The following is a 25,659-nucleotide window of genomic DNA, read 5'->3' as shown; positions in this document are numbered from 1 at the left end:
AGAGGCCCTCGAAGGGGAGCCTTGAAGCTAGTGTCATGCTGCATCCAGTAAAATGTCTTTGCTTTTATTTTTAAAATGCATTCTGGCTGCAGCCACTAGGGGCACAGGGAAGTCTGAGCACAGCAAAAAGCACTCTAGGATTGGCTAGACTTCCCTTTCTCCAAGACTGAAGCAAACTTCCTTAACATATCATACAACCAAGCTAGCACACTGATAGCTGCTGCAGTAATTGGATCCATTTAAACTGCAGGTAACTTTCTCCAATAGTCTATAGTAATAGTAATAGTAATAGTTTATTAAGAACAGTCATAAGACCAGCAGAATGAACCAAAATATTAAACACAGAGTCCACAACATAAGAACCTTACAAGCTTAATTCCTAAAATACCACACCGGTCAATTCCATCATTAATGGCTTGAGTTACAGTACATTGCGCTTTTTAATTGCCAAGTAACAATATTTAGCAACATTGCGTGTGACAGAATCATAAGTATCAGCCAGTAAGAACTTCATCAAGCATTCCTCGGCATATGTAAGATAATTAGCCAGGGGTTTAAAACGTGCGAGAAGGGGTATCAGCAGCTGCTGTCTCTCTTCATCATACATAGGACACTGAAGTAATATATGGGTGGCCGACTCCACCTGTTCTAACAGACAGGAGCAAATTCTCTGGTGCATGGGAGTCCGGGTATATCTACCATAAAGTACTGCTGAGGGTAACACATCGAGCCGTGCTCTAGTAAACGCCCATCTATGGTTAGGGTTTTTTATAAGTCCAAGGTAAGATGCGGCATTTAAACTTGGTCCCTGCTTTAATCTCTTATAATAGGAAGGCAGGGCTGCATAGTCGTTTTGTGTTTCAATATCCTTAAATCTTTGGTATATTAAATTCTTTGCATGCTGCAGACCTCCCTCTAGCAGATTTTCAGGATCTAACCCAATTAGTTTCAATTTATCTACTACTCTAAGAGCCCATTGGGGATATGGTGTTGATGCCAAAAGATCAGGAATAAGTCCCACTGGATTCAAATGGGACTTAACCCAATAATTACTCCTCTGAATCCAAATATTCAGTGTAACAGTAGATAAACCTGCTTCTTGTCTTAAACTCAAATTTGCAGTACCTTTTGGGACGTTGAAGAGTGCTCTAAGGAATTTCGATTGTACTACCTCTAGATCTTTAAATTTACTCTCTGCTAGTATTTGTGTTCCATATATCATTTGTGGGAGAACTTTGCTCAAGAATAATTTAAGAGCAGCCGGGACATATTGGGCTCCCTCTTTCCTAAAGAAGCGCAATATAGCATTTGCACTCTTTTGTGCTGAACATGCAGCATTTTGGAGATGTCTAGAAGCCTTTCCATTAAATGAGAAGGTTAGTCCCAAATATTTAAAATTTTTAACTTGATCTACCCGTACCCCGTCCATTGACCATTTCATTTCTTTGTATTTTTTATGGAAACGCATGATCTTTGTCTTTGAGTAATTTACAGTAAGAGACTCTTTTTGGCATTGTTCACTAAATTTTTCTAACGCCCTTTTTAGACCTCCTCTAGTACGTGAAAGAAGCACCGTGTCATCTGCATACATTAACACAGGGATTTTTCTTCCCATGCCCAAGGTGGGTGCTGAGATATCAATTTCATGCAAGCAAGTTATCAAACAGTTAACATACAAATTAAATAAAAAAGGAGCAAGAAGGCAACCCTGTCTGACACCTTTTTGGGCTTGAATAGGTCTTGATAGCTTACCATCGGCAGTATAGCGTATTTGTAAGGATGTATTTTTATATAAATTGGACATCAGCAACACTCCAATAGTCTAGCCTTTCTCGCTTCCTTTCCTTGCACCCAGCTCAACAAGATCTTGCAAAGCAGTAGTTAGGCTGTTGCAGCAAGATAAAACAACGTTTCCCTGTCTTAATTTCCCTCTGTCTTTTCCATGCGTTTCTCATTCATTTCTGTCTCTTTATCTATTTTTTTCTGAATTCCCCTACACACTTGATTTTCACTTCTTGCTCTCAAGACTTTCTCATCCCTGTCCTGCTTGGTGACAGATGTATTTAATAGTAGTATAGTAGCAAATATTTGTTAATGTTATGAAGGCACTGGCTTTGCTGGGCACTGTACACTGCACTGGTTCTGCTGGGCTTGCAAAAATGCTCCCTCTTCAGTTTCCACTGTAAAGATTCTCTGGTTTGACAGTCCTTGGAGGATGGGGGGCACCTTCTTTGGGGGTAGTTTTTTTCTTAACATCTAGTCTGGTGATGCTTGTGATCACTATTTTGTGATGTTTTGGCTAGTGTTAATTAGTAAAAGTTAGTAAAAAAGCTCCTAGCACTCAAAAATTCCTTGTAGATATTTGGGATGGGCAACTCTTGGACTTCAAAATGGAGAACAGAAGCCCTCCCAAGTGCCTGCTCAGAACACAAGTGGTGTGATGGATTTATTTATTTTTTTGCCATCAAGTCACCACTGACTTATGGCGACCCTGTAGGGTTTTCAAGGCAAGAGAGATTGGGAGGTGGTTTGCCATTGCCTGCCTCCACATCAGCTCTGCTTAGCTTCTGAGATCTGACAAGATCAGGCTATCCTGTGGCTATCCAGGTCAGGGCTAGGTTGAGTGTAATGTAACTGGCCCAAGGTCACCCATCAATCTTCCATGGCACAAGTGGGTATTTGAACCCAGATTTCCCACATCCTAGACTGACACTTTAACCACTACACCACACTGGCTGTCATGATGAAATGGTGTGTTGGATTTTGAATCTTTTTACTGGCATGATTATATATACAAAGGCGGGGGGAAAGCACGGCCAAAGCGCAGCTTTTCTGAGCCGCAGCAAAATAGATGCGCGGCGGCGGGATCAGACAGATCCCCTGAGCCGCTGCGCAGTTGCTCCCCGGCACGATCAGATGCCGGGGGGGAGCCACGGGACGGAGAGCAAGGCAGCCGGCTGCGCATGTGCGCACAAGCGCAGTTTGGCCGGGAGCCTCGAATGCTGCGGAAGATGGGCACCCCAGCGATCCCACGGCCGCCCTTGCTGCGGAGCTTCAGGTAGGTAGTACTCTTTTCTAGGGTTTTTTTTTTTTGATGCACATTTCCCCCCAGAAAGGGCGGATCAGGGACAGGTGCGCTCCGCTTCCCAGATGTTGCAGTGTGATCACAAACATTTGATGCGCTCCCAATCCGTCCCTCTTGCGGGGAAAAACCTCCCGTGTGACCGGGGCCTCTGTTGAATAAAATAATTTTTTCAGTCTGCATTTCTTTTCTAGCCGTTGGAACAACATTTTGGTCCAGTAACACCTTTAAGACCAAACTTTGTTCTGCTACTTCAGATCAATATGGCTACTTACTTAAATCTATTTTCTGGCCATTATTATTGCATCATCATCATCACTGAAAATAATTTTGTCATATAGCAGAGAGGCCCTGACCTGGATAGCCCCAGCCTAGCCTGATCTCATCAGATCTCAGAAGCTAAGCAGGGCCAACGTGGAGGCAGGCAATGGCAAATGTCTCTTGCCTTAAAAACCCTATGGAGTCGCCATATGTCAGCTGTGACATGATGGCAAAAAATAAATACATGAGGGGGGCTCAGGGCGGCTTACATAAATTTTTTAAAAAACAGTTTAAAAACACATAGATCTAAAGTACAATACATACATACATTCTATGCAACGGCAATCATAATCCAATATTTTCGTAACAGGAGTCAGTTAGTACAGACTTAGGTGATGAAAATGATCCCCGGGAGGCTCCAAGTTATATCAAGATGTTAAATGTGGTCAAATGCCTGGTGGAAGAGCTCTGTCTTGCAGGCCCAGTAGAATTGAAGTAACTTCTGCAGGGCCCTGGTGTCCTCAGGGAGCTTGTTCCACCAGCATGGCACTGCCACAGAAAAAGCTCCAGCCCTGGTGGTGGCCAGTCTGGCCTCTTTAGGGCCAGGGAGCACTAGGAGGTTTTGTGTCCCTGAATGCAGTGCTCTCTGGGGAACATGTGAAGAAAGGCAATCCCTCAGGTATGCTGGCCCCTGACCATAAAGGGCTTTATCAATTGCTGTAACGCTCTCTACATGGGGCTGCCCTTGTCACAAATTCGGAAGCTGCAGCTAGTGCAGAATGCAGCGGCCAAGCTTTTGATGGGCCTCCCAAGATGGGAGCACATCCTGCCTGTGCTGAGGACTCTGAACTGGCTGCCAATAGCATACTGAATTCGCTTCAAGGTGCTGGTACTTACCTATAAAGCCCTATATGGCCAGGGTCCAACATACCCGAGGGACTGCCTTTCCCCATATATACCCCAGAGAGCACTACAGTTGGGGTCACAGAATCGATTGACCCTCCCTGGCCCTAAGGAAGCCAGGCTCGTTACCACCAGGGTCAGGACCTTCTCAGTGGCGGCTTTATACTAGTGGAATGAGCTCCCAGAAAAGATCAGGGCCCTGCGGGACCTTTCACAGTTCCACAGGGCCTGAAGACGGAACTCTTCCACCAGGCTTTCGACTAGGAGTCGCCCCCACTATCACCATCAACTCCTGGCCTAAGGGCTGGTTATATGAAGAACATCGAGAAACTGTAAACCTATAAAGTACACCGCCTTGCACAATTAGAGTATATCGACAGCACCTAATAGTATTATTCTGACATGAAGTGTTTTATGATGATTTTACCGGATCTTAATTGTTAATTGTTATTTATATACTATGAACAATGTTTTAATGAATGTAAGCAGCCCTGAGCCTGCATCACGGGGAGGGCGGGGTATAAGTTGAATAATACATTTTTAAAAATTTTAAAAAATATTGGCATAGCAACAAAACATGCACCAGCAGCAGGGAAACAAGGACACGTCCTTTACTGAAATTGCAACAATCTTCTCCCCTTAGAGGCACAGCAGAGAAATTTAGCTACAGATTCAATGATCTCAGAATTATGGGAAGATAATAAAGAATTGCTCTTATAGTCATCAGACTGCCCTACACAAATATCACAGTAAAAGGAACAATACAGGAAAACACGGTCAATACTTTCAATCTTTCAATACTTTCAATCTCCCCCAAGCCACAGACCCAAAACCTCCCGTACAATACAGCAGAAGGGGGAACATTAAAATGAGCTAACATGAATGCTCTCCACAGATCAGGGGTTGTCAGACAAGCAAAATATTCAGGCAGAGAACCGTTAGAGGGCATCCCCCACCTCAGAGGCGAACATCTACCAGAGGCAAGACTTCTAAGTTCCTACATTTCAATATCAACAAGTCTTTGCTTAATCAAAACAAATGCACTCCTCTCTGGAAGAGGATTATAGTAGGGTGGTAAATAAGACCAAACTTTGTTCTGCTACTTCAGATCAATATGGCTACTTACTTAAATCTATTTTCTGGCCATTATTATTGCATCATCATCATCACTGAAAATAATTTTGTCATATAGCAGAGAGGCCCTGACCTGGATAGCCCCAGCCTAGCCTGATCTCATCAGATCTCAGAAGCTAAGCAGGGCCAACGTGGAGGCAGGCAATGGCAAATGTCTCTTGCCTTAAAAACCCTATGGAGTCGCCATATGTCAGCTGTGACATGATGGCAAAAAATAAATACATGAGGGGGGCTCAGGGCGGCTTACATAAATTTTTTAAAAAACAGTTTAAAAACACATAGATCTAAAGTACAATACATACATACATTCTATGCAACGGCAATCATAATCCAATATTTTCGTAACAGGAGTCAGTTAGTACAGACTTAGGTGATGAAAATGATCCCCGGGAGGCTCCAAGTTATATCAAGATGTTAAATGTGGTCAAATGCCTGGTGGAAGAGCTCTGTCTTGCAGGCCCAGTAGAATTGAAGTAACTTCTGCAGGGCCCTGGTGTCCTCAGGGAGCTTGTTCCACCAGCATGGCACTGCCACAGAAAAAGCTCCAGCCCTGGTGGTGGCCAGTCTGGCCTCTTTAGGGCCAGGGAGCACTAGGAGGTTTTGTGTCCCTGAATGCAGTGCTCTCTGGGGAACATGTGAAGAAAGGCAATCCCTCAGGTATGCTGGCCCCTGACCATAAAGGGCTTTATCAATTGCTGTAACGCTCTCTACATGGGGCTGCCCTTGTCACAAATTCGGAAGCTGCAGCTAGTGCAGAATGCAGCGGCCAAGCTTTTGATGGGCCTCCCAAGATGGGAGCACATCCTGCCTGTGCTGAGGACTCTGAACTGGCTGCCAATAGCATACTGAATTCGCTTCAAGGTGCTGGTACTTACCTATAAAGCCCTATATGGCCAGGGTCCAACATACCCGAGGGACTGCCTTTCCCCATATATACCCCAGAGAGCACTACAGTTGGGGTCACAGAATCGATTGACCCTCCCTGGCCCTAAGGAAGCCAGGCTCGTTACCACCAGGGTCAGGACCTTCTCAGTGGCGGCTTTATACTCGTGGAATGAGCTCCCAGAAAAGATCAGGGCCCTGCGGGACCTTTCACAGTTCCACAGGGCCTGAAGACGGAACTCTTCCACCAGGCTTTCGACTAGGAGTCGCCCCCACTATCACCATCAACTCCTGGCCTAAGGGCTGGTTATATGAAGAACATCGAGAAACTGTAAACCTATAAAGTACACCGCCTTGCACAATTAGAGTATATCGACAGCACCTAATAGTATTATTCTGACATGAAGTGTTTTATGATGATTTTACCGGATCTTAATTGTTAATTGTTATTTATATACTATGAACAATGTTTTAATGAATGTAAGCAGCCCTGAGCCTGCATCACGGGGAGGGCGGGGTATAAGTTGAATAATACATTTTTAAAAATTTTAAAAAATATTGGCATAGCAACAAAACATGCACCAGCAGCAGGGAAACAAGGACACGTCCTTTACTGAAATTGCAACAATCTTCTCCCCTTAGAGGCACAGCAGAGAAATTTAGCTACCGGGGAGGGCGGGGTATAAGTTGAATAATACATTTTTAAAAATTTTAAAAAATATTGGCATAGCAACAAAACATGCACCAGCAGCAGGGAAACAAGGACACGTCCTTTACTGAAATTGCAACAATCTTCTCCCCTTAGAGGCACAGCAGAGAAATTTAGCTACAGATTCAATGATCTCAGAATTATGGGAAGATAATAAAGAATTGCTCTTATAGTCATCAGACTGCCCTACACAAATATCACAGTAAAAGGAACAATACAGGAAAACACGGTCAATACTTTCAATCTTTCAATACTTTCAATCTCCCCCAAGCCACAGACCCAAAACCTCCCGTACAATACAGCAGAAGGGGGAACATTAAAATGAGCTAACATGAATGCTCTCCACAGATCAGGGGTTGTCAGACAAGCAAAATATTCAGGCAGAGAACCGTTAGAGGGCATCCCCCACCTCAGAGGCGAACATCTACCAGAGGCAAGACTTCTAAGTTCCTACATTTCAATATCAACAAGTCTTTGCTTAATCAAAACAAATGCACTCCTCTCTGGAAGAGGATTATAGTAGGGTGGTAAATAGGATGCCCAGAATACATTGGTCCGACATGAATGCTCAAATGGTAGCTGGTGTCCTGGACTCCCACATGGATTACTGCAACGCTCTCTACATGGGGCTGCCCTTGGGGCAACTTCAGAAGCTGCAGCTGGTGCAGAATGCCGCAGCCAGGCTGCTGGTGGGTGCCTCTGTGAGGGACCACATCCAGCCGGTGCTGAGGGCGCTGCACTGGCTGCCAATAGCGTTCCGGATACGCTTCAAGGTGCTGGTTATGACCTTTAAAGCCCTTTATGGTCTGGGGCCTGCCTACCTGCGGGACCGCCTTTCTCCGTATGTTCCCCCGAGAGCACTGAGATCCGAGTCACAAGATCGCTTAGTTCTCCCTGGCCCCAGGGATGCCAGATTAACATCCACCAGGGCGTTCTCCGTGGTAGCGCCTGCACTGTGGAACCAGCTCCCCCACGAGATCCGCGCCCTCTGGGATCTCTACCAGTTCAGGAGAGCTATTAAGACAGAATTATTCCGCCAAGCATTTGACAACTTGGACTGAGCATGCAGCACTTTATAGTCGCCATTCTGATTAAGTTTTATTGAGTGTAAAGTATGTTTTTAATGTTGTATTGATTGTTTTAGATGAGTTGTTTTATTGTATGTTGTTGTACGCCGCCCTGAGCCGCTTCGGCGGGAGGGCGGGATAAAAATCAAATAAATAAATAAATAAATATTTTAGATGAGTTTGCACTATTAGCTAGGAATTCCAACCAGACCCCAGAGTTGCTCCAGGAGAACAATAAAGTTATGACTCAACTCTCTGATGTTCTGAAGACCCAGGCCAAGCAACAGCAATGAGTAAAGGAGGTTTCTATGAGGAGTTGGTTTGACAGGGAGTGCTAAAGGGCTTTATAGCTGAGCACCGGCACCTTGAAGCGAATTTGGTATGTTATAGGCAGCCAGTGCAACGCGTTTAGCACAGGCTGGATGTGTTCTCATGGAGAGAAACCCAGCAACAGCCTGGTCACTGCATTCTGCACCAGCTGCAGCTTCCGACAAGGGCAGCCCCATGTAGAGAGCATTAGAGTAGTCTAATGTTGAGGTGACCATTGCATGGATTACCATTGCCAAGTAGCTACGTTCAAGGAAGGGAACCAACTGACTGATCAGCAGAAGATGATAAAAAGCTGACTTGGCAGTGGCTGCTACCTGGAACACCATTGTTCAGGAGGCATCCAAGAGCACTCCCAAACTCCTAACCTCTGGTGCTGGCACCAAAGGCGCCCCATCGAAGGTTGGGAGTGAGATCCCTAACCCCGGGCTACCACGACCTAGGCACAGAACCTCCATCTTTGTAGGATTCAGCTTCAACTGACTCTAAGCCATCCAGCCACAGCTTGTAATGCCAGGTCCAGATCTTCCAGCCCAGAGTCTGACTGGCCACCAAACAGCAGATAAAGCTGGGTGTCATCAGCGTACTGGTGACAACCCAGTCCATAACTATGAGCTATCTGGGCAAGGGGGTGCATATAGATGTTAAATAACATTGGTGATAGAACTGGTCCATGAAGCACTCCGCAAGTCAGCGAGTGCCTTTGGAATAATTCTTCCCCAAGTGCCACACTTAGGGAATAATTTGTCCCCGGCCCTGGAGGAAGGAGGCAAGCCATTGTAAGGTGAGCCCCTGGACTCCAGCGTTGACAAGGCGGCGTACCAGTAACTGACTGTGTTGAATGCTGCCAACAGGTCTAAAAACAACAGCACCACCATCCTACCTTGATCCAGATGTCTTTGGAGATGTTTGTGAGGGGAACCAGTACTGTCTCCATGCCATGGCCTGGACGAGAGCTGGAAGGGATCTAATATGGAAGCATCATCCAAAAAAACTGTAACTGAGTTGCCACTGCCCTCTCAGTTATCTTGCCCAAGTAGGGTAAGTTGGAAACTGGCTGGTAGTTAGCCAGTTCTGCTGGATCCAAGGATGTTTTTTTAAAAAAGAGAGGGCAGACCACCAGTTCATTAAGAGCCCTCAGGAATGTTCCTTCGGAAAGGGACTTGTTGACTATCTCCCACAGAGGGCCTCACAACTCATCACTCATCATTCTTCCCTTAACCTGGACAAACGTGTCCACGTAAAGACATCGTTTTATCACCTACACTGAGCTTGCTAGCTGGCCCCCTATCTGTCCCGAGCTGACCTTGCCACTGTGATCCATGCAATGGTCACCTCCAGATTAGACTACTGTAATTTACTCTACATAGGGCTGCCCTTGAAGATGCTTCAGAAGCTTCAGGTGGTCCATTCTGTAGTTCATGCAAGGTTGCTTTATTTCATGCAGCCTTTGCTTAACATTATGAACCGGGGAGTGGGCCACTATACTTATTGCATTTATTTGTATTGTATCTGTATTTATTGTATATTTAAATGTTGTAAGGCAACCCAAATCCCCTGTGGGGAGAGGGTGCGGGTATAAATCAATTAAATAAACAAACTCTCCATATCTGTTACCCAACATGAAGCAGAATGCTTGCTCCTCTTTGCAAAAACATTCTTAACCCAAAAGGGGAAGGACAACAGCTATTTTAAAAAATCAGATATCCTGTCAGGGGTCTTCCGTGTAGTTAGCAGATCAGCCCTAACCTTCTGCAACATCTGGTATGCACACCTGTTATTTTATAAACTTGGGCTCATGCTGCACTTCAACAGACTAAAGCTGCTATGGTGACTCAGATAATTTAGCCACACCAATCCATGCTTTTGTAAATTCCTGGTTGGACTACTATGACATGCTCTATTGGAGATGCTGAAGATAACTTAGAAACTTGATGTTGTGCTGCTTGTCACATTAGACTTTCTGGGAAACAACCATACTACCTTTCCATTTGTTTCTGGGCTCAGTTCAAGGTGCTGATTCTTTATGTATAAAACCCTTCACTTCCTAGGACCCACATACCTGAAGGATGGCCAGCCAATGGCTGGTGCCAAGTGGGATATGGTGGGGCATAGGGCATGCAGGTGTGGGTACAATGTGATGACCACTTATGGGGAAAACCAAAAGTGATGTCAAGCAACTCCAGGAATCTCCAGAAACTCTATGGTAAAAGCATAGAGTTTCTGGTGATTCCTAGAATGGTGTGACATCACTTCTGAGTTTCCCCAAGCAATAATTTCACATTGTTGTGCTGGCACTGATTTTTTAAAAAAAATTTCTTCCATTGCCTGAAGAAGTGGCAGTGGGAACTGCAGGTTGCTGACAGGGCTCCCCCTGCCATAGTGGGAGATCTGAAGGGCTGCCTCTCCCAATATGAATCCACATACTGGCTTAGGTCATCAGCATAGCTTCTCCTGATGATGCCCTCTGTCCAAGACTTGCTGAGCAAGAGCAAAAGTGTTTTCTGTTGGGGCGTCAGTCCTATATTCTGGGTTCCATATTGCAGGGCCACTTTCTCATTTGTCTTAAAGAGACAATGTAAAGCAGTGCTCTTTCAGCAAGCATTTGGTGGACTATGACACTGCTCACTGAGGCTTTGGAGTGTTAGCTATTGTACCTTGTTAAAATATATATTTTATGTTATCTGAAAATGTTGCACAAGTGAACATAAGAACATAAGATAAGCTAATGTTGGATCAGGCCAACGGCCCATCCAGTTCAACACCCTGTCATGCAGTGGCCAAAAATACCAGGTGCCATCAGGAGGTCCAGCAGTGGGGCCAGGATACTAGAAGCCCTCCCAGTGTTGCCCCCCCCCAAGCACCAAGAATACAGAGCATCACTTGCCCCAGACTGAGAGTTCCTGTCTATACCTTGTGGCTAATAGCCACTGATGGACCTCTGCTCCAGATGTTTATCCAGAGTGCCATGGCAGAGTGCTTGCTTTGCAACCCAAAAGTCCCTGTGTCAGTCCCCAACATTGCCAATTAATAGCTGGACTGTGAAAGATCCTGCAGAGCCCTTGCAGTCAACTTGATGGAGCTGGGCTAGATGGGTCAGTAGTTTGACTTGGGGATGATGATGATAAAATTACTGTTCCATCAGCCTATCAGTTCTGAACAGCTGTACAAAACAAGCCACAACATTTGAGAGAAATCTGGCTACAGCCAGAGTGACTTTTTTTTGTTTGTGCCAGTCATGAGGCTATATATTTTAAAAGTATGTACACACACAACTATAATGAAAGGCTATGTATCTTTTAAACAAATAAACCATTCTGGCATATGAATATTGCACATAAATAAAGTAAGCAGAATGAATGTTTGATAAGAAGAGAATGATGGCTCATATTTGAGCAAGACAATTCGCAAGCTATCTGTTATAAAAGAAATATTCCAAAATGTTCAATTGCTGTACTTCACCATTGAATTAAGAAGTGAATTTAATATTTAAGACAAATGTCAAGCCAGTTTTGCAAACATAACATTCCCCTCTGAAATGGAAATGCAACTTTAGTGGCACACACAGCCACTGATCCCCAAGGATCTAAACAGCTGCTAATGTAGCTGAACAAATCTAATATCTGTAAACATCTCCAAGGTCTGCAGATCTGCTAGCTTTCCTTTTCAAGTAGTGGAGTTTCTGGCCTGTGTTATGCATACTGCTCCATTTTAGATCCCTTCCAGTCTGGATTTCACCCGGGTTATGGGACGGAGACAGCACTGGTCGCCCTCACGGATGACCTCCGGAGGCATCTGGATCGATGCAGATTGGTGGTGCTGTTGTTGTTAGACTTGTCGGCAGCGTTCGACACAGTTAACCATCAGCTACAGGTCCACCGCCTCGCTGACAATGGGGTCCAGGGGCTGGCCTTGCAATGGCTTGCCTTCTTCCTCCAAAGTCGGGGACAAAGGGTGATGCTGAGGGATCAACTATCCCAGAGGCACCCACTGGAGTGTGGAGTGCCTCAAGGGGCAGTGTTGTCTCCAATGCTTTTCAACATCTATATGCGCCCCCTTGCCCAGATTGTCCGGAGGCATGGGCTGGGTTGTCACCAGTATGTGGATGACACCCAGCTCTATCTGTTGTTGGGCAGTCAGTCCGATTCCAAACCGGAAGATCTAGATTGGGCGTTACAAGCTGTGACTGAGTCGGCTGAAATTGAATCCGACGAAGACGGAGATCCTTTGCCTGAGTCAGGGCGGTCCAAGGGTAGGGATCCCACTCCCGACCTTTAATGGGGTACCTCTGGTCCCAGCATTGGAGTTTAGGGGTTCGGGAGTGCTCCTAGATGCCTCATTAACAATGGAGCCCCAGGTAGCAGCCACTACCAAGGCAGCGTTCTACCATCTCTAGCTGATTAGGCAGTTGGTTCCCTTCCTTGAACGCAATGACTTGGCAACAGTGATCCACACAATGGTCACCTCGAGATTGGACTACTGTAATGCTCTCTACATGGGACTGTCCTTGTCTCAAATCCGGAAGCTGCAGCTGGTGCAAAATGCTGCGGCTAGGCTGTTGATGGGACTCCCAATTTGGGAGCACATCCAGCCTGTGCTCAAGGCACTGCACTGGCTGCCCATAGCATACCGAATTTGTTTCAAGGTGCTAGTTCTTACCTTTAAAGCCCTTTATGGCCAGGGACCTACTTACCTGAGGGACCACCTTTCCCCACATCTTCCCCAGAGAGCACTGCATTCAGGGGTCCAGAACTGACTGGCCCTCCTGAGTCTTAAGGAAGCCAGGCTGGGGACAACCAGGGTGTGGGCTTTCTTGGTGGTGGCCCCATCCTGATGAAATGAGCTCCCAGAGGAGATCAGGGCCCTGAGGGACCTATTACAGATCCATAGCACCTGTAAAACAGAGCTTTTGGAGCCACCACCACCTCTAGCAACTAGGATGAGAAGCCCGCTGCCCTGGAATGTATAGTAACAGCCTGTACCAGCAGCCGGAAAGACACCAAAGACATCTATATAAGACCTGCGAGTTGGCCATGGGCTGAGAGATAGCTGTTGGTGGCCATCATGAATTTTGCTATTATAATCTAGCACTTTAGGGAATTTACAAGAGTTTTAATACTGTTTTAAATGTTTTACTATATTACTAAATGTTTTTGCTGATTTTATGTAAGCCACCCTGGGCTGGCCTAGGCTGGGAAGGCAAGGTATAAATTTGATTAAATAAATAAATAAATAAAATGCTCCTATAACCACAATTAAGCAGTTCAGTTTGCACTAAATTTGCATCTCCATGTGACTAAAAATAAGTAAAATAAATAAAATCATAAACATTAAAGTCATTCATGATCAATGAAAATCACCATACAATAATAAAGCTTACTTTCTTGTCATAAGCAGAGTTGTGTCTCTCCAAATCAATTGCCTTAAATGGACTGAGAGGGGTATAACTCTACTTAGAATGGCACCAAATAATACCTAAGACTATAAGTATCTCAGCTAAATTAACTAAAATAAGCTTCAAATAAACCATTGCCAAGATACATATCATATGCCCAAAATTCTACGGGGAAAAATTGCATTTTCCTGGCGCTTGATGGGGTGTTGTGAACTCCACGGACAAGCAAACGCTTAACTTTAGTGCCACTGTTGAGAAGGCCCTGGCATGCATAGCAAGTTACCACTGCACCTTGGACAATGAGGGAACACATAGCAGGGTTTCCAAGGAAATCTTAAAGAATGGGAAGTTTTATAATAGAGAAAGTGGCCCTTGATGTATTCTGGATTTGATTATGGCTATTAACTGTACAATTAAAACATGTGCCATAGACAAAATATAGATCAAAGTGACACATACCTAAGTCCCTGTAAAACCAGTGGAACTACAGTGAACTTGTATCCAGCTATTTTCATTCTGCATATGCTTAGAAGCACATTAACTGTGGCTCCATCTACAACAGGGCTCAACCAGCAGACCAGAGTTGTGGAAGTAAGTTCCTAATAAACAATTGGACTGGTTGCCCGTCAGTGAAAAGTTTTTTGGAAACTGTGTACTTCAGAAGCAGATGTTATTTATCTAATGCAGAAACAGTATTAGTCACTACTGAGGAAGTTCAACGAAACGAAGTTTATAATATCTGAATCCTTCATTCCATTTATGACTTACCTACATGTATTTTGAAGACTTCCCATGGAATTTGTACTTTTTGACTCTTATTACATGTAGACCACATTTATATGGACTTTATTATCTTTAGTCTTTAATATTTCTATTGTTGTATTATAGAACTTTTGCATTACTACTGTTGTTGTAACGACTTCTGTTACACAGCTCTGTCTGGTTTTTGTGCTTTGCTGTGTATCCTCTATTGTATTTGGACCAAACAGAATAATCATAAAGAACAGGGTGACCCATCCCTGTTAAGCCTGTCTCCGCTTTTGGGATTTTAAGAAACAGTAGAGGGTGCCACCACAAAATGCCCCACACAGGACATGGGGCCTATAAAAAATAGCTGCCATGAAGGGCAACCATAAAATGTTGGGAAGTTTCAAGCTAAGCTTTCTGACAGGAACCAGGATTAAGGGAAAACTGACTGAACCCAGGGCAAAATTCCATGAGGATGTAAGCTACTTCTCCTATGGGTCAACATGGCTGATCTTGGTCTGACCAACCAAGCCACAGAATTCTACAGAAATGGTGAAAAGAGCAACTCTATATAAAAACTTATATGTAGGTTTAGCAGCAGCCAGGAAGAGGTAGAGGCAAAGTTACTTCTTTCCCAAATTCATGAGTTTCTCAATGCAATGCATTCTCCTTTTCTTGGCTACTGCTGCCACCACTTCCCTACCTTTCTGCAGTGCAGGGCAAGAAAAGGAGAAAGAAGCCACAGCAGTAGCACCTCCAGCTCTTCCTGGCCACCAGCACGTCCACCGCACTGCTATCATCATTCTGTCCCTGCTCGCCTACTCTTCTCCTTATGTGCTCTCAACTTCACCATCACTGGCACTCACAGTGGTTCGTTACCTGCACTTGCACAAACAAGACTGGTTTTGGAGTTCTTATAACACTCCCCCCACCCCATTTTTAAAAGTGTTTGTAATTTTTCTGTAAACCTGGGGATTCCCCCAGATTTGTAGAAAAGCAACACTTGTCTATACTTGGACCCATTGTGCAGTTTTTCCAATGCATACAATGCAGGTTCAGAATTAGATACCCAACTAGGAATAAGGCTCATTGTGGAAATAAATACAACGAGGTCTAGAAAGAGGCTCTGGGAGAGTGCCCCAGCCTTGGGCACTCAGTGTCAATTTGCTGTGGCAACCTCCGCAGGGTACAATGACACAGAGTCCACCATTTTCTCCAGAAGAACTGATCTCTGCTACCTGAAGAGCAGTTGTAATTTTCAGTGATCTCCAGCCCTCACCAGGAGATTGGCAACAATTGTTACCCAGGAGGAAATATCTGGTTTTGAGGGTGGAGTCTATGGCATTCTACCTGAGGTCCAACCCCCCTCAAACCCCACCCTCTCCTGGCTCCACCCCTCAAATCCCCAGGAATTTCCCAACCTGGAGTTGGCAACCCCATCTCCTTCCCAGCTAACCATCAACCTACCGTTATCTGCCCCTCTGACTTCAGCTGACTTCTACCCTCCCTCCTGGAGGTAAGTTGTAATTCTGATTGATCTCCAGCCCTCACCTGGAGATTGGCAACATTGGTTCCCCAGGAGGAAATGGCTGGTTTTGAGGGTGGAGTCTATGGTATTGTACCTGTCTGAGGTCCCACTCCTCCTGAAACTTCACCCTCTCCAGGCTCCATCCCTCAAGTCTCCAAGAATTTCCCACCTGGAGTTGGCAACACTATCTCCTTCCCAGCCAATCATCAACCCATTTCCCCCTCACTCTTCAGCTTTCCATCTCCCCCCCACCTGCAGCCTCTACCGTGTTCTGAAGCCCTGACTGCTACATCACATTGGCTGTCATGGGGGGCCATCTCAGCAGAGCATAAGGACACAGGGTCCACCATTTTCTCCAGGGGAACTGATCTCTGCCATCTGGAGAGCAGTTGTAATTCTGAGTGATCTCCAGCCCTCACATGGAGATTAGCAACAATGGTTTCCCAGGAGGAAAAGTAGTCTTTCTCTGGAATGGGGATCAAGCACTGACTGCTACGCCTAGGGTAGCTAACCTCCAGGTGGAGCCTGAAGATTGCCAGATATCACAACTGAACTGCAGACAACAGATCTCCCCCCCCCCCCAGAAAATTAACTGCTTTGGACGGTGGCCTCTATAGCATTCTGTTCAGCTGAGGCCTCTTCCCTCTCCAGACTCTAGCTTCCTTAGACTGGCTTCCTTAGACACCCAATCCCCCTACCTGGAGCTGGCAATCCTAGTCAGGACTGGCCCCAATGAGTTTTCTCCCAAAGGCCAAAATAGGTGTGGAAAGGGACTTTTACTGACAGAACCAAGCTTGGTTGCCTAGCAACAGGCACTGAGGGGAAAGCAAGGTTCCCAGACCTGAGTTGGGAAATACCTGGAGATGTGGGGGGTGGATCCTGTGGAGGGCAGCATTGGGGGGGCGGAAGGAGCAGGAATTTCTTAACCTGGAGGTGACAACCCTAGTCAGGACTGGCCCCAATGTGTTCCTCACAAAGGCGTGGAAAGGGTTTCATTCCTTTGTCTCTTTACTGACAGAACCAAGTTTGTTTGCCTACCAACAGCCACTGAGGGAAAAGTTAGTCCCAGAGAGGAGCCAAGCAGGTGAAGTGTCTTCCTCAGGAAAGAGAGTGTATTCTGAAAGGGAACAGTGGCTGGAGTGGGTGGGGAAGAGGAGCAGACCCAGCACCCGGCCAATGGCACGCAAGTACTCTTGAGTGGCGACTGACAGGCCAATGGCTGATGGAGCACACTGTGGGCAGGACTTAGGCAATGCAGCCAGTGGATAGGGATAGTTTCTGAGTGATACATCATGGAGCTAACTGATTTAGGAGCGTGTGGAATGTTCAGGAAGGGTCTATTGGGCAGTTCAACAGTACTGTTGTAAGGGGGAAATGGATTGGAGGGGGAAGCTCACTCGCTGAAACAGATGCAGACTCTCTACAGAGCAGAACAAATCAAAAAGTGCTCCAATGCACAAGTGTCACTTTTCTTTTTTAAAAATCAAGATATAAGAAAGGTCTTAACTAATGAATGCTCTTCTAGCACTCCCTCCCCTCCCCTCCCCCCCTTTCTTGCTTCTTCACTACTTCCCCACAAGGCAGTAGCACAATTAGAAACCTTAGGTGTTAGTGCCATCTGAGAATGTTTTATCCATGTATTATTTGTGTATTATTTAAATTGTTTTACTATTTATGAATGTTTTATCATTGAGTGGTTCACCGCCCTGAGCCTTATTTATTTAGGGGAGGGTGGTTTATAAATTCAGATTATAAATAAATAAATATAAATATGTCTATGAAGCAAAACTTTTCAGGAAAATAAATTGAATTAGGATAAATGTACACTTTTTAAACTATCAGCTCAGTCTTGAATTTTTTAAAGTACCATGAATATAAAAGGCTTTCTCAGTAACAGGCTGGGAACAAAATGGTTTGTTCCCTGACCAGTTCTTTGCCAGCAATCAAGCTGCAAAACAAAATGGTAAATTCAAATGATTTTTCAAAAGCTGTAAAGAAAATTAGTGCCACTTAAACTTCTTTTATAACATTTGTCAAGTCTGAAATAGCCTTTGCCTTGTTACCAGAATTACAACGTCTCCATCATTTGTTTCAAGTGTCGTCTTGTTTTGATTTTAAACACTGCTGTGGGATGCCATCTGGGACAGTTATGCTTGCCTGAACATTGAGAAATGGTGTCTCCTTTCCAGAGGACTCTGCGTAACGTGTGAAGTCATCCACGCTAAGCTGGAAAACAAAAAGATGGGATAGGTCACTAGAAGACATCTCAGCTCATTATCCACAAGCTGCACTTTGCAGCTATGAGAGGAGACAAATTACTGACACCTACCTTATCTTGAAGAAACACGACAAGGTTTCTGGAATCCTGAGAAATAGTGTGTTGCAGTAACGTATGCAGCTCATGCTCAGAGATAATGTGTCCTTCATGAAAAGTGCTTGCCAAGCCTTGGAGAGATCTAAAAATAAAATGACAACTTATTTCCCCACCTTAGCATAGATTCTGAAACATCGAAGAGTGGTTAATCTGGGAAGAGGAGGTGGTCTAGTGCCAGCAGCATCCTTTGTTCCAGAGTGGGTTAATGGGGTGGGAAAGGCATTCTGCATATGTATAGATCATTATTACTGTATCCAAGCATTTTATTTATTTCAATTTTACTTCGTTTGTACCTCACCTTTCTCCCAAGTGGAGACCCAAAGTGGCTTACATCGTCCCCCTCTCCTCCTTTTTATCCTTCCAACAACCCTGTGAGGTAGGTTAGGCTAACAGTACATGACTGGCCCAAAGTCACTCAGCAGAGTGGGGATTTGAACCTGCCTCTCCCAGATCCTAGCCCAACTATTAAACCAGACTGGCTCTCAAACACATGTCTTCCACCAATTTGAAAAGGTGCAGGTAGTGACATTGCCATGTTTCCGAGGTGATCTGCAACATTTTCTTGTATCCGTGAACCCAATTCTGTGGCACAAATAAGGATAGGGAGAGACCTTGCGGGTGCAGATGTTCTGATCTGGGCTAACAGCTACTTGTCAGCTTGGCCTTCTTCTCCTGTTCACGTCTGACATTAAGGGGCCCCAGTGTGAGTTTCACTGTTTCTTTTAAATTAATTCCCATGTGGTGAGATATATCTTGGCAACCTAAATACTAGTTATTAAAGCATGGACAAGTTGGTGCCCACTGTCCTCTCCCTCCACTTCTTACCCCTGGAAGATCTTTCTTTAAACTTCAAGTGGCAGTACACTTACAAATTTATATTCCAGGCAGAACTTCCTGGAATACATTTTTCAGTATAAGTTAGCAAAAGATAATGATATCCCTCAGTGACAATGATTGGATGTTACAATATACCAAGAGAGTCAACCTTTCAGCAGGCCATTCAAATGTAGTAACACCTGATTAACATACTATGCATTATTTATTAAGTAAAGGGCTTTACATAAAGAACAATTATGGTGCTGCATCGAACCAGCTTTCTGGTTGTGAAAATGGAAGGAGTGGTCTCTGACCACCCAAAAAAGGATATTCTGGGGATCATGGGACCTGCATATACAAAAGTCACATGGGGCAGGAGCTATAGTAAGAAAGGGAATTGGGCAAGACTGAGTTAATCCATCCATTTATAAAACCAGAGGGCAAATTTAAACTAATTAGGGGCATAATGAAAGAGTGCACCTGAGCCCCACTTGCTGAAGGACAGAAGCACTGGGAAGGGGGGGACTGTTGTCTTCATGCCCTACTAGTGGGATTACTGAAGCTATCTGGTCAGCCATTGCGGGGAAGAAAGAATGCCAAACAAGATGGACTCCTAGTATGCTCAGGTAAGACTGTTCTCATATGTTTTCAGTTGGCTTGTTTTATGAGAGGACTAGCAGTAAAAGCCCGTTGTGGAAATAAATACAACGGGATCTAGAAAGAGGCTCTGGGGGAGTGCTCTGGCTTTGGGCAAACAGTGTCATTTTGCTGTGGTGACCTCAGCAGGGTATAATGACAGAGTCCACTGTTTTCTCCAGAGGAACTGATCTCTGCTCCTTGAAGAGCAGTTGTAATTTTGAGTGATCTGTAGCCCTCACCTGGAGATTGGCAACAATTGTTACCCAGGATGAAATGGCTGGTTTGGAGGGTGGAGTCTATGGCATTCTACCTGTCTGAGGTCCCACCCCTCCGCAAACCCCACCCTCTCCAGGCTCCACCCCTCAAATCCCCAGGAATTTGCCAGCCTGGAGTTGGCAACCCCATCTCCTTCCCAGCTAACCATCAACCTACCATTATCTGCCCCTTTGACTTCAGCTGACTTCCACCCTCCCTTCTGCAGAGCAATTGTAATTTTGAGCCGTCTCCAGCCCTCACCTGGAGATTGGCAACAATGGTTCCCCATGGGGGACTGAGTGGTTTGGAGGGTGGAGTCTATGGCATTGTACCTGTCTGAGGTCCCACCCCTCCTCAAACCTCACCCTCTTCAGGATCCATCCCTCAAATCTCCAGGAATTTCCCATCGGGAGTTGGCAACCCTATCAGGATTGGCCCCAATATGTTTTCTCCCAAAGGCCAAAGTAGGTGACTGGACCAAACTAAGTTGCCTACCATCAGGCACTGAGGGGAAAGTAGGGTTGCCAGCTATAAGGAGGGAAATACCTGGAGTTTTGGGGGGTGGATTCTGTAGAGGGCAGCATTGGGGGGGGCGGAAGGACTCAGCAGGTATAATGTCATAGGGTCTACCCTCCAAAGCAGCCATTTTCTCCAGGGGAAACTGATCTCTGTCATCTGGAAATCAATTGTAGCAGTGGGAGATCTCCAGGTCCCACCTGGAGACTGGCAACCCTAGGGGAAAGTCTGCTGCATAGCAGGGGGTTGAAGAGAATGGTTTGATGGGTGCTGGGCCAAGATTGGCAACAATAGTTCCCCAGGAGCAATTAGCTGGGTTGGAGGGTGGAGTCTATGGCACTGTAACCTGTCTGAGGTCCCTGCAGTGGGAACCAAAGCAGCTGTCATCATTCTCCTCTCCCCCTATGAGGTATGTTAAGGCTGAAAGTGTGTGAATGGTCCATAAGCCCCCAGGCAGCTTTTAAAACATGATCCTGGGACCTACACACCACCAGACATTCCAACTGCCTTGGGGGGGGGGAGTATGAGGTGTGGAATGGAGTGAAGTCCAATCAGCTTCCATATGCAACTGACATTCCAACTGCCTTGCGGGGAGGGGGGTGAGTTTGAGGTGTGGAATGCACTGGAGTCCAATCAGCTTCCATATGCAAAAGACCTTGAAACACTGGGCGGGACTGCACAAAGCAGCCAGTCAACCCAGCCAGCGTCTTCTGACTGACAGTTCAAGCGTCCATACACTAAAGGAGTGCATTTTAGAACTTTGGCACCCACTATTCAATTATATATAAGGAGAGATATGTAATTAATAATCTTCTAGACAGAAGCTCCAGGTAGCTGAGTTGGTCCAAAGAAAAATCTAGAACCAAAGCCCATGTAATATATTCGACTACCGGTCTTGATAATGAGGCACATATATCTCTAATTCATACTCTGTGGCATGTGTAGCAAAATGGGACCTACTGGCACCTCTCTCAAGCTTGAGGGACAGGTCCCTCATGAAAAGTTCACCTCTTTTTATTTCACCAGCCCCCAAACGATAAGGATTCCCTTACACTGACACCAACAGATTATGAATTACAGGTCTATCTGGCAAGTTATCTGGACCCATATCAAATTCATGCTGCCCATTAGTTTTACCTATTTGTGATTTTGTTGGTGACACTTCAAGTTAGACACCAAAAACCATTTTAAAATACATTTTGAAGCTACTTTCTCATTTGTTGTTCCCGTGAACATCTTCAGTGTGTTTCATTGAGTACATATGTTTAATCCTGTCCTCTCCCGAAAAAGACTCAGGGCAGCATACTCCCCTCTGCTATTTTACCCACACAAAAACCTTAACAAGTAAGTTAGGCCAAGAGAAGATGACTGGCCCAAAGTCATCCTGTGAACTTGATGGTAGTGTGGGAAACTACATTAACGAACAAATACAAAGCCCAGGAGACTAGAAATTACTTCAGAGTTCTGCCTACAACTTCCAGAGAAACAGATGGTAGCTTTGACATAGATTTGAATAAATGGCTTAAATATATCTTTAAAGCTCATGAGGGAAAGCCCTGACAATTCAGAATTGCTTGTTATCTACTGTTAATTTACTTCTTTGATGTTATACACTTTCTAAAGGCACACAAACCATAAAGCCTTTGGGGTTTGAACATTTCACTTCATGGTTGGTTCTAACTTTATTTCATTCAATGATGAGACTCCAGGGCAGTGTTCCCTCTAAGCTGAGTTAGTGTGAGCTAGCTCACAGTTTTTTAGCCTCTGGCTCATACATTTTTGACTTCGCTCACGAAGGATGGCTCCAGAGTCAACTCATTCATGCAGTTGTAATTTCAGCTTTAATGCCAGTAGCTCACAAAATAGAATTTTTGCTCACAGGACTCCACAGCTTAGAGGGAACATTGCTCCAGGGTATGAATAAGGAGGACAGCTGGCTGGGAGGTAGGGTACCAAATCCTGATACCTCCCAGCATGGACCACATCTCACCTTTTCCACAATGATGCACTTTCCACACAGAAGTTTTGACACCCCTTCAGACAGTCAACAAATGGTGATGAGTGACACATGACCCCCCTCATGTGCTTCCTGAGCAAAGCAGCAACTTGTGCACCATTCTACAAAGGGGGCATGTGGGAGATCCATGAATTCCTGTGGGCTTTTTGTTTTAAGATTAAAGTCCCCGCGGATGGGGCAAAGAGAAAGAGAGATCCAGCTGGGCCCACAGCTCTAGGGAGTGGGGAAGCCATTCCTTCCTTACCATGCTGGTTTTCTGATTTCCTAAACACTTCCAGAGCTACCAGTTGCCTTGCAGCAGAAACACACAGATATGTTATGGAAAATGAAGACTGATTTACAATATGAACAATGATTTGTTTTAGTAGGATAGCTAATCCTATGAATTTTGGAATATCAATGGAATGAATTATCTGTTTACATGAGATTATTTTGGCATGGTTGGGAGGCATACATGGTACAGCAAGCTTGCTGAAACAAAGCAAAGGTTTAGCTTGAATGGAAGAGCTTCTGGAGAATTGTCTTCTCATTTCTTAAGTTATTTAGGAATAGGAAATCTGTATGCCACCTCTCCAGATCTGCTCGAGGCAGGTCACAACTCAAACAATAAACCAATAAAGACACTAAAACAAGTCAGGAAAATGAATCACACATAAAATAAGTTGATAAAACAACCAAAACTGTAGAATAAATAAATAAATAGATCATTAAAACATACCAATTAAAAAACTACGCATCAAGCATATTTGGTGTATCTTACAAGCCGCTAAGACATCCTAATGGAATAATACTTTTGTTAGTTTTCTAAATTTTTTGTATATGTCTTGTAAAGAGTACAGAGACAAAGAGAGAGGGGTCAGTGAATTTAAGTAACTTCAATAAAAGATTTACAGTATGACTTTGTTTAATGCTCTTAGTGGTACACATCAGGGCAGAGAAATAAGAAATAACAGAAATGACTTTACAGCAAAACAAACTCCTATCTAAAATTGGTTTTTTTTCTGTGGGAAGTTGGTGTGAAATAAATAACGGATATTTTTAAAGAGTTTCCCCCCAAAAAAACCCTCTCTGCTATAAATTCAAAAATAATATGTGAAACATGAATCTGAATTAATTAGATGTAATAAAAATAGATACTGTTACACATAAAAAGGATATGAGGATGCAAAACTTTTGGAAAGTTAACATCATGTGTTAAAATGTGGTACTTTTTAATAACTTATGTGCTGTTCCTTACATCCTGGTCTGGAACTCTTTTCCCAAGATCAAATTCATCGCTTTCAACAGTGTTCTGCTTTTTTGACAAAAGAGACCTAATAGAAGTAGTTATTGCTTTTTGCCTATTCTGTGCTGCCCAACTCTTGCTGCTGGGTTGTTGCAAGATTTCAATAAGTGCTCATAGAGAAGCATTAATCCTTTCATTCAAATAATTGCCAATGCTGGGCTTCAGGGGTCTGCCTTACAGTGGCTCTCCTCTTTCCTTCAAGGTTGGGACCAGAGGGTAGCGCTAGGGGAGCAGGTTTTCAGAGTGCCACAAGGAGCTGTTGTCTCCTGAATGTCCTTTAACATCTATATGTGCCCTCTTGCCCAGAATGCCCGGAGGCATGGGCTGGGATGTCACCAGTACATAGATGACACCCAGCTCTATCTGTTGTTAGGCAGCCGGTCTGACTCAGGACCAGAAGATCTGGACCTGGCGTTACAAGCCATAGCTGGGTGGCTTAGGCGGAGGCAACTGAAATTCAATCTGGTGAAGAGAGAGGTCCCGTGTGTGCATCGTCAAAGTCCAGGGTTAGAGATCCCACACCTGACCTTCGATGGGTCACCTCTGGTGCCAGCGTTGGAGGGTAAGAGCCTGGGAGTGCTCTTGGATGCCTCCTTAATGATGGAGGCCCAAGTAACAGCCACTGGCAAGTTGGCCTTTTTTCATCTTCGGCTGATTGGGCAGTTAGTTCCATTCCTCAAACATGATGACCTGGCAACAGTGATCAACGCAATGGTCACCTCAACATTGAACTATTGTAATGCTCTCTACATGGGGCTGCCCTTGTCCCAAATCTGGAAGCTACAGCTGGTGCAGAATGCGACAGCCAGGCTTCCCTTAACGGAGCACATTCAGCCCGTGCTGAAAGCACTGCACTGGCTACCTACAGCATACTGGGTTTGCTTCAAGGTGCTGGTTCTTACCTAGAAAGCCCTACATGGCCAGGGGCCTGCATATCTGAGTGACCACTTTCCCCCACATGTTCCCTAGAGAGTACTATGGTCAAGATCACAAAATCTCCTTGTTCCCCCCACCCCAGCCCTAAAGATGCTGGGCTGGCTATAACTAGGGCCAGAGCTTTCTTGGTGGTGGCCCCACTTTGGTGGAATGAGCTCCCTGAGGACAACAAGGCCCTGTGGGACATATCACAATTCCACAGGACCTGTAAGATGGAGTTTTTCCACCAAGTGTTTGAGTGAGGTGCCGCATCTAATTATTTAACATCAACCAAGGAACTTGTGTCCTACAATCCACTCTTGGCTGCCTGATCCTAACGTCTCCAGCCACATTAATGAACTACATGCATTGGAGCCAGCCACCAGCCTCATTGCTGACTTGATTCCCCATTGTGGACAATCATTAGGACAGCTATTCCACCATCTATTTATTGTTTTATGATTTTAAATTGTTTTACTGTTTTTTATGATGCCAGTGGACTTGTAAGCTGCCCTGAGCCTGCTTCAGTGGGGAAGGGAGGGGAGGGGATAAATCAAACAACAAGAACTATCACCTGTGTAAGGCCAGGAGATAAGATCAGACAATGAGAGCATCTGATTCAGGTTTTCTTGAAGATCTTTAGGAGGTGATTTTTTTTAAGTGGGAGAAGATGGAGAGTTAATATGCAACCACCATACACAGATTAGTATTATTGTGAGTAATGTGGCTGTGAAATTGCACTATCATTAGAGTTGCCAATTCCACCATGGGAAGTTCCTGGAGATTTGGGGGCATGCCTTGAGAGGG

General features: G+C 44.8%; 1 protein-coding gene across 1 annotated transcript in view; it reads right to left on the bottom strand.

Moving 5' to 3' along the window:
- Positions 1 to 25,659, bottom strand: part of LOC107116860 (V-type proton ATPase subunit S1-like) — a 92,483-nt gene that overhangs the window by 57,121 nt on the left and 9,703 nt on the right. Inside the window, exons 2-3 of the mRNA XM_015418877.1 lie at positions 18,365 to 18,491; positions 18,193 to 18,261 (exon numbers count right to left, since the gene is read on the bottom strand). Coding sequence (XP_015274363.1) covers positions 18,193 to 18,261; positions 18,365 to 18,491 — 196 coding nt within the window. The remainder of the gene's footprint in view (positions 1 to 18,192; positions 18,262 to 18,364; positions 18,492 to 25,659) is intronic.

The sequence above is a fragment of the Gekko japonicus genome, unplaced genomic scaffold, assembly GCF_001447785.1.
Source record: "Gekko japonicus isolate JY-2015 unplaced genomic scaffold, Gekko_japonicus_V1.1 scaffold1837, whole genome shotgun sequence".
Classification (NCBI taxonomy): Eukaryota; Metazoa; Chordata; class Lepidosauria; order Squamata; family Gekkonidae; genus Gekko; species Gekko japonicus.
The sequence above is the reverse complement of the archived record's forward strand: the minus strand, read 5'-3'. Positions and strand labels throughout refer to the sequence as shown.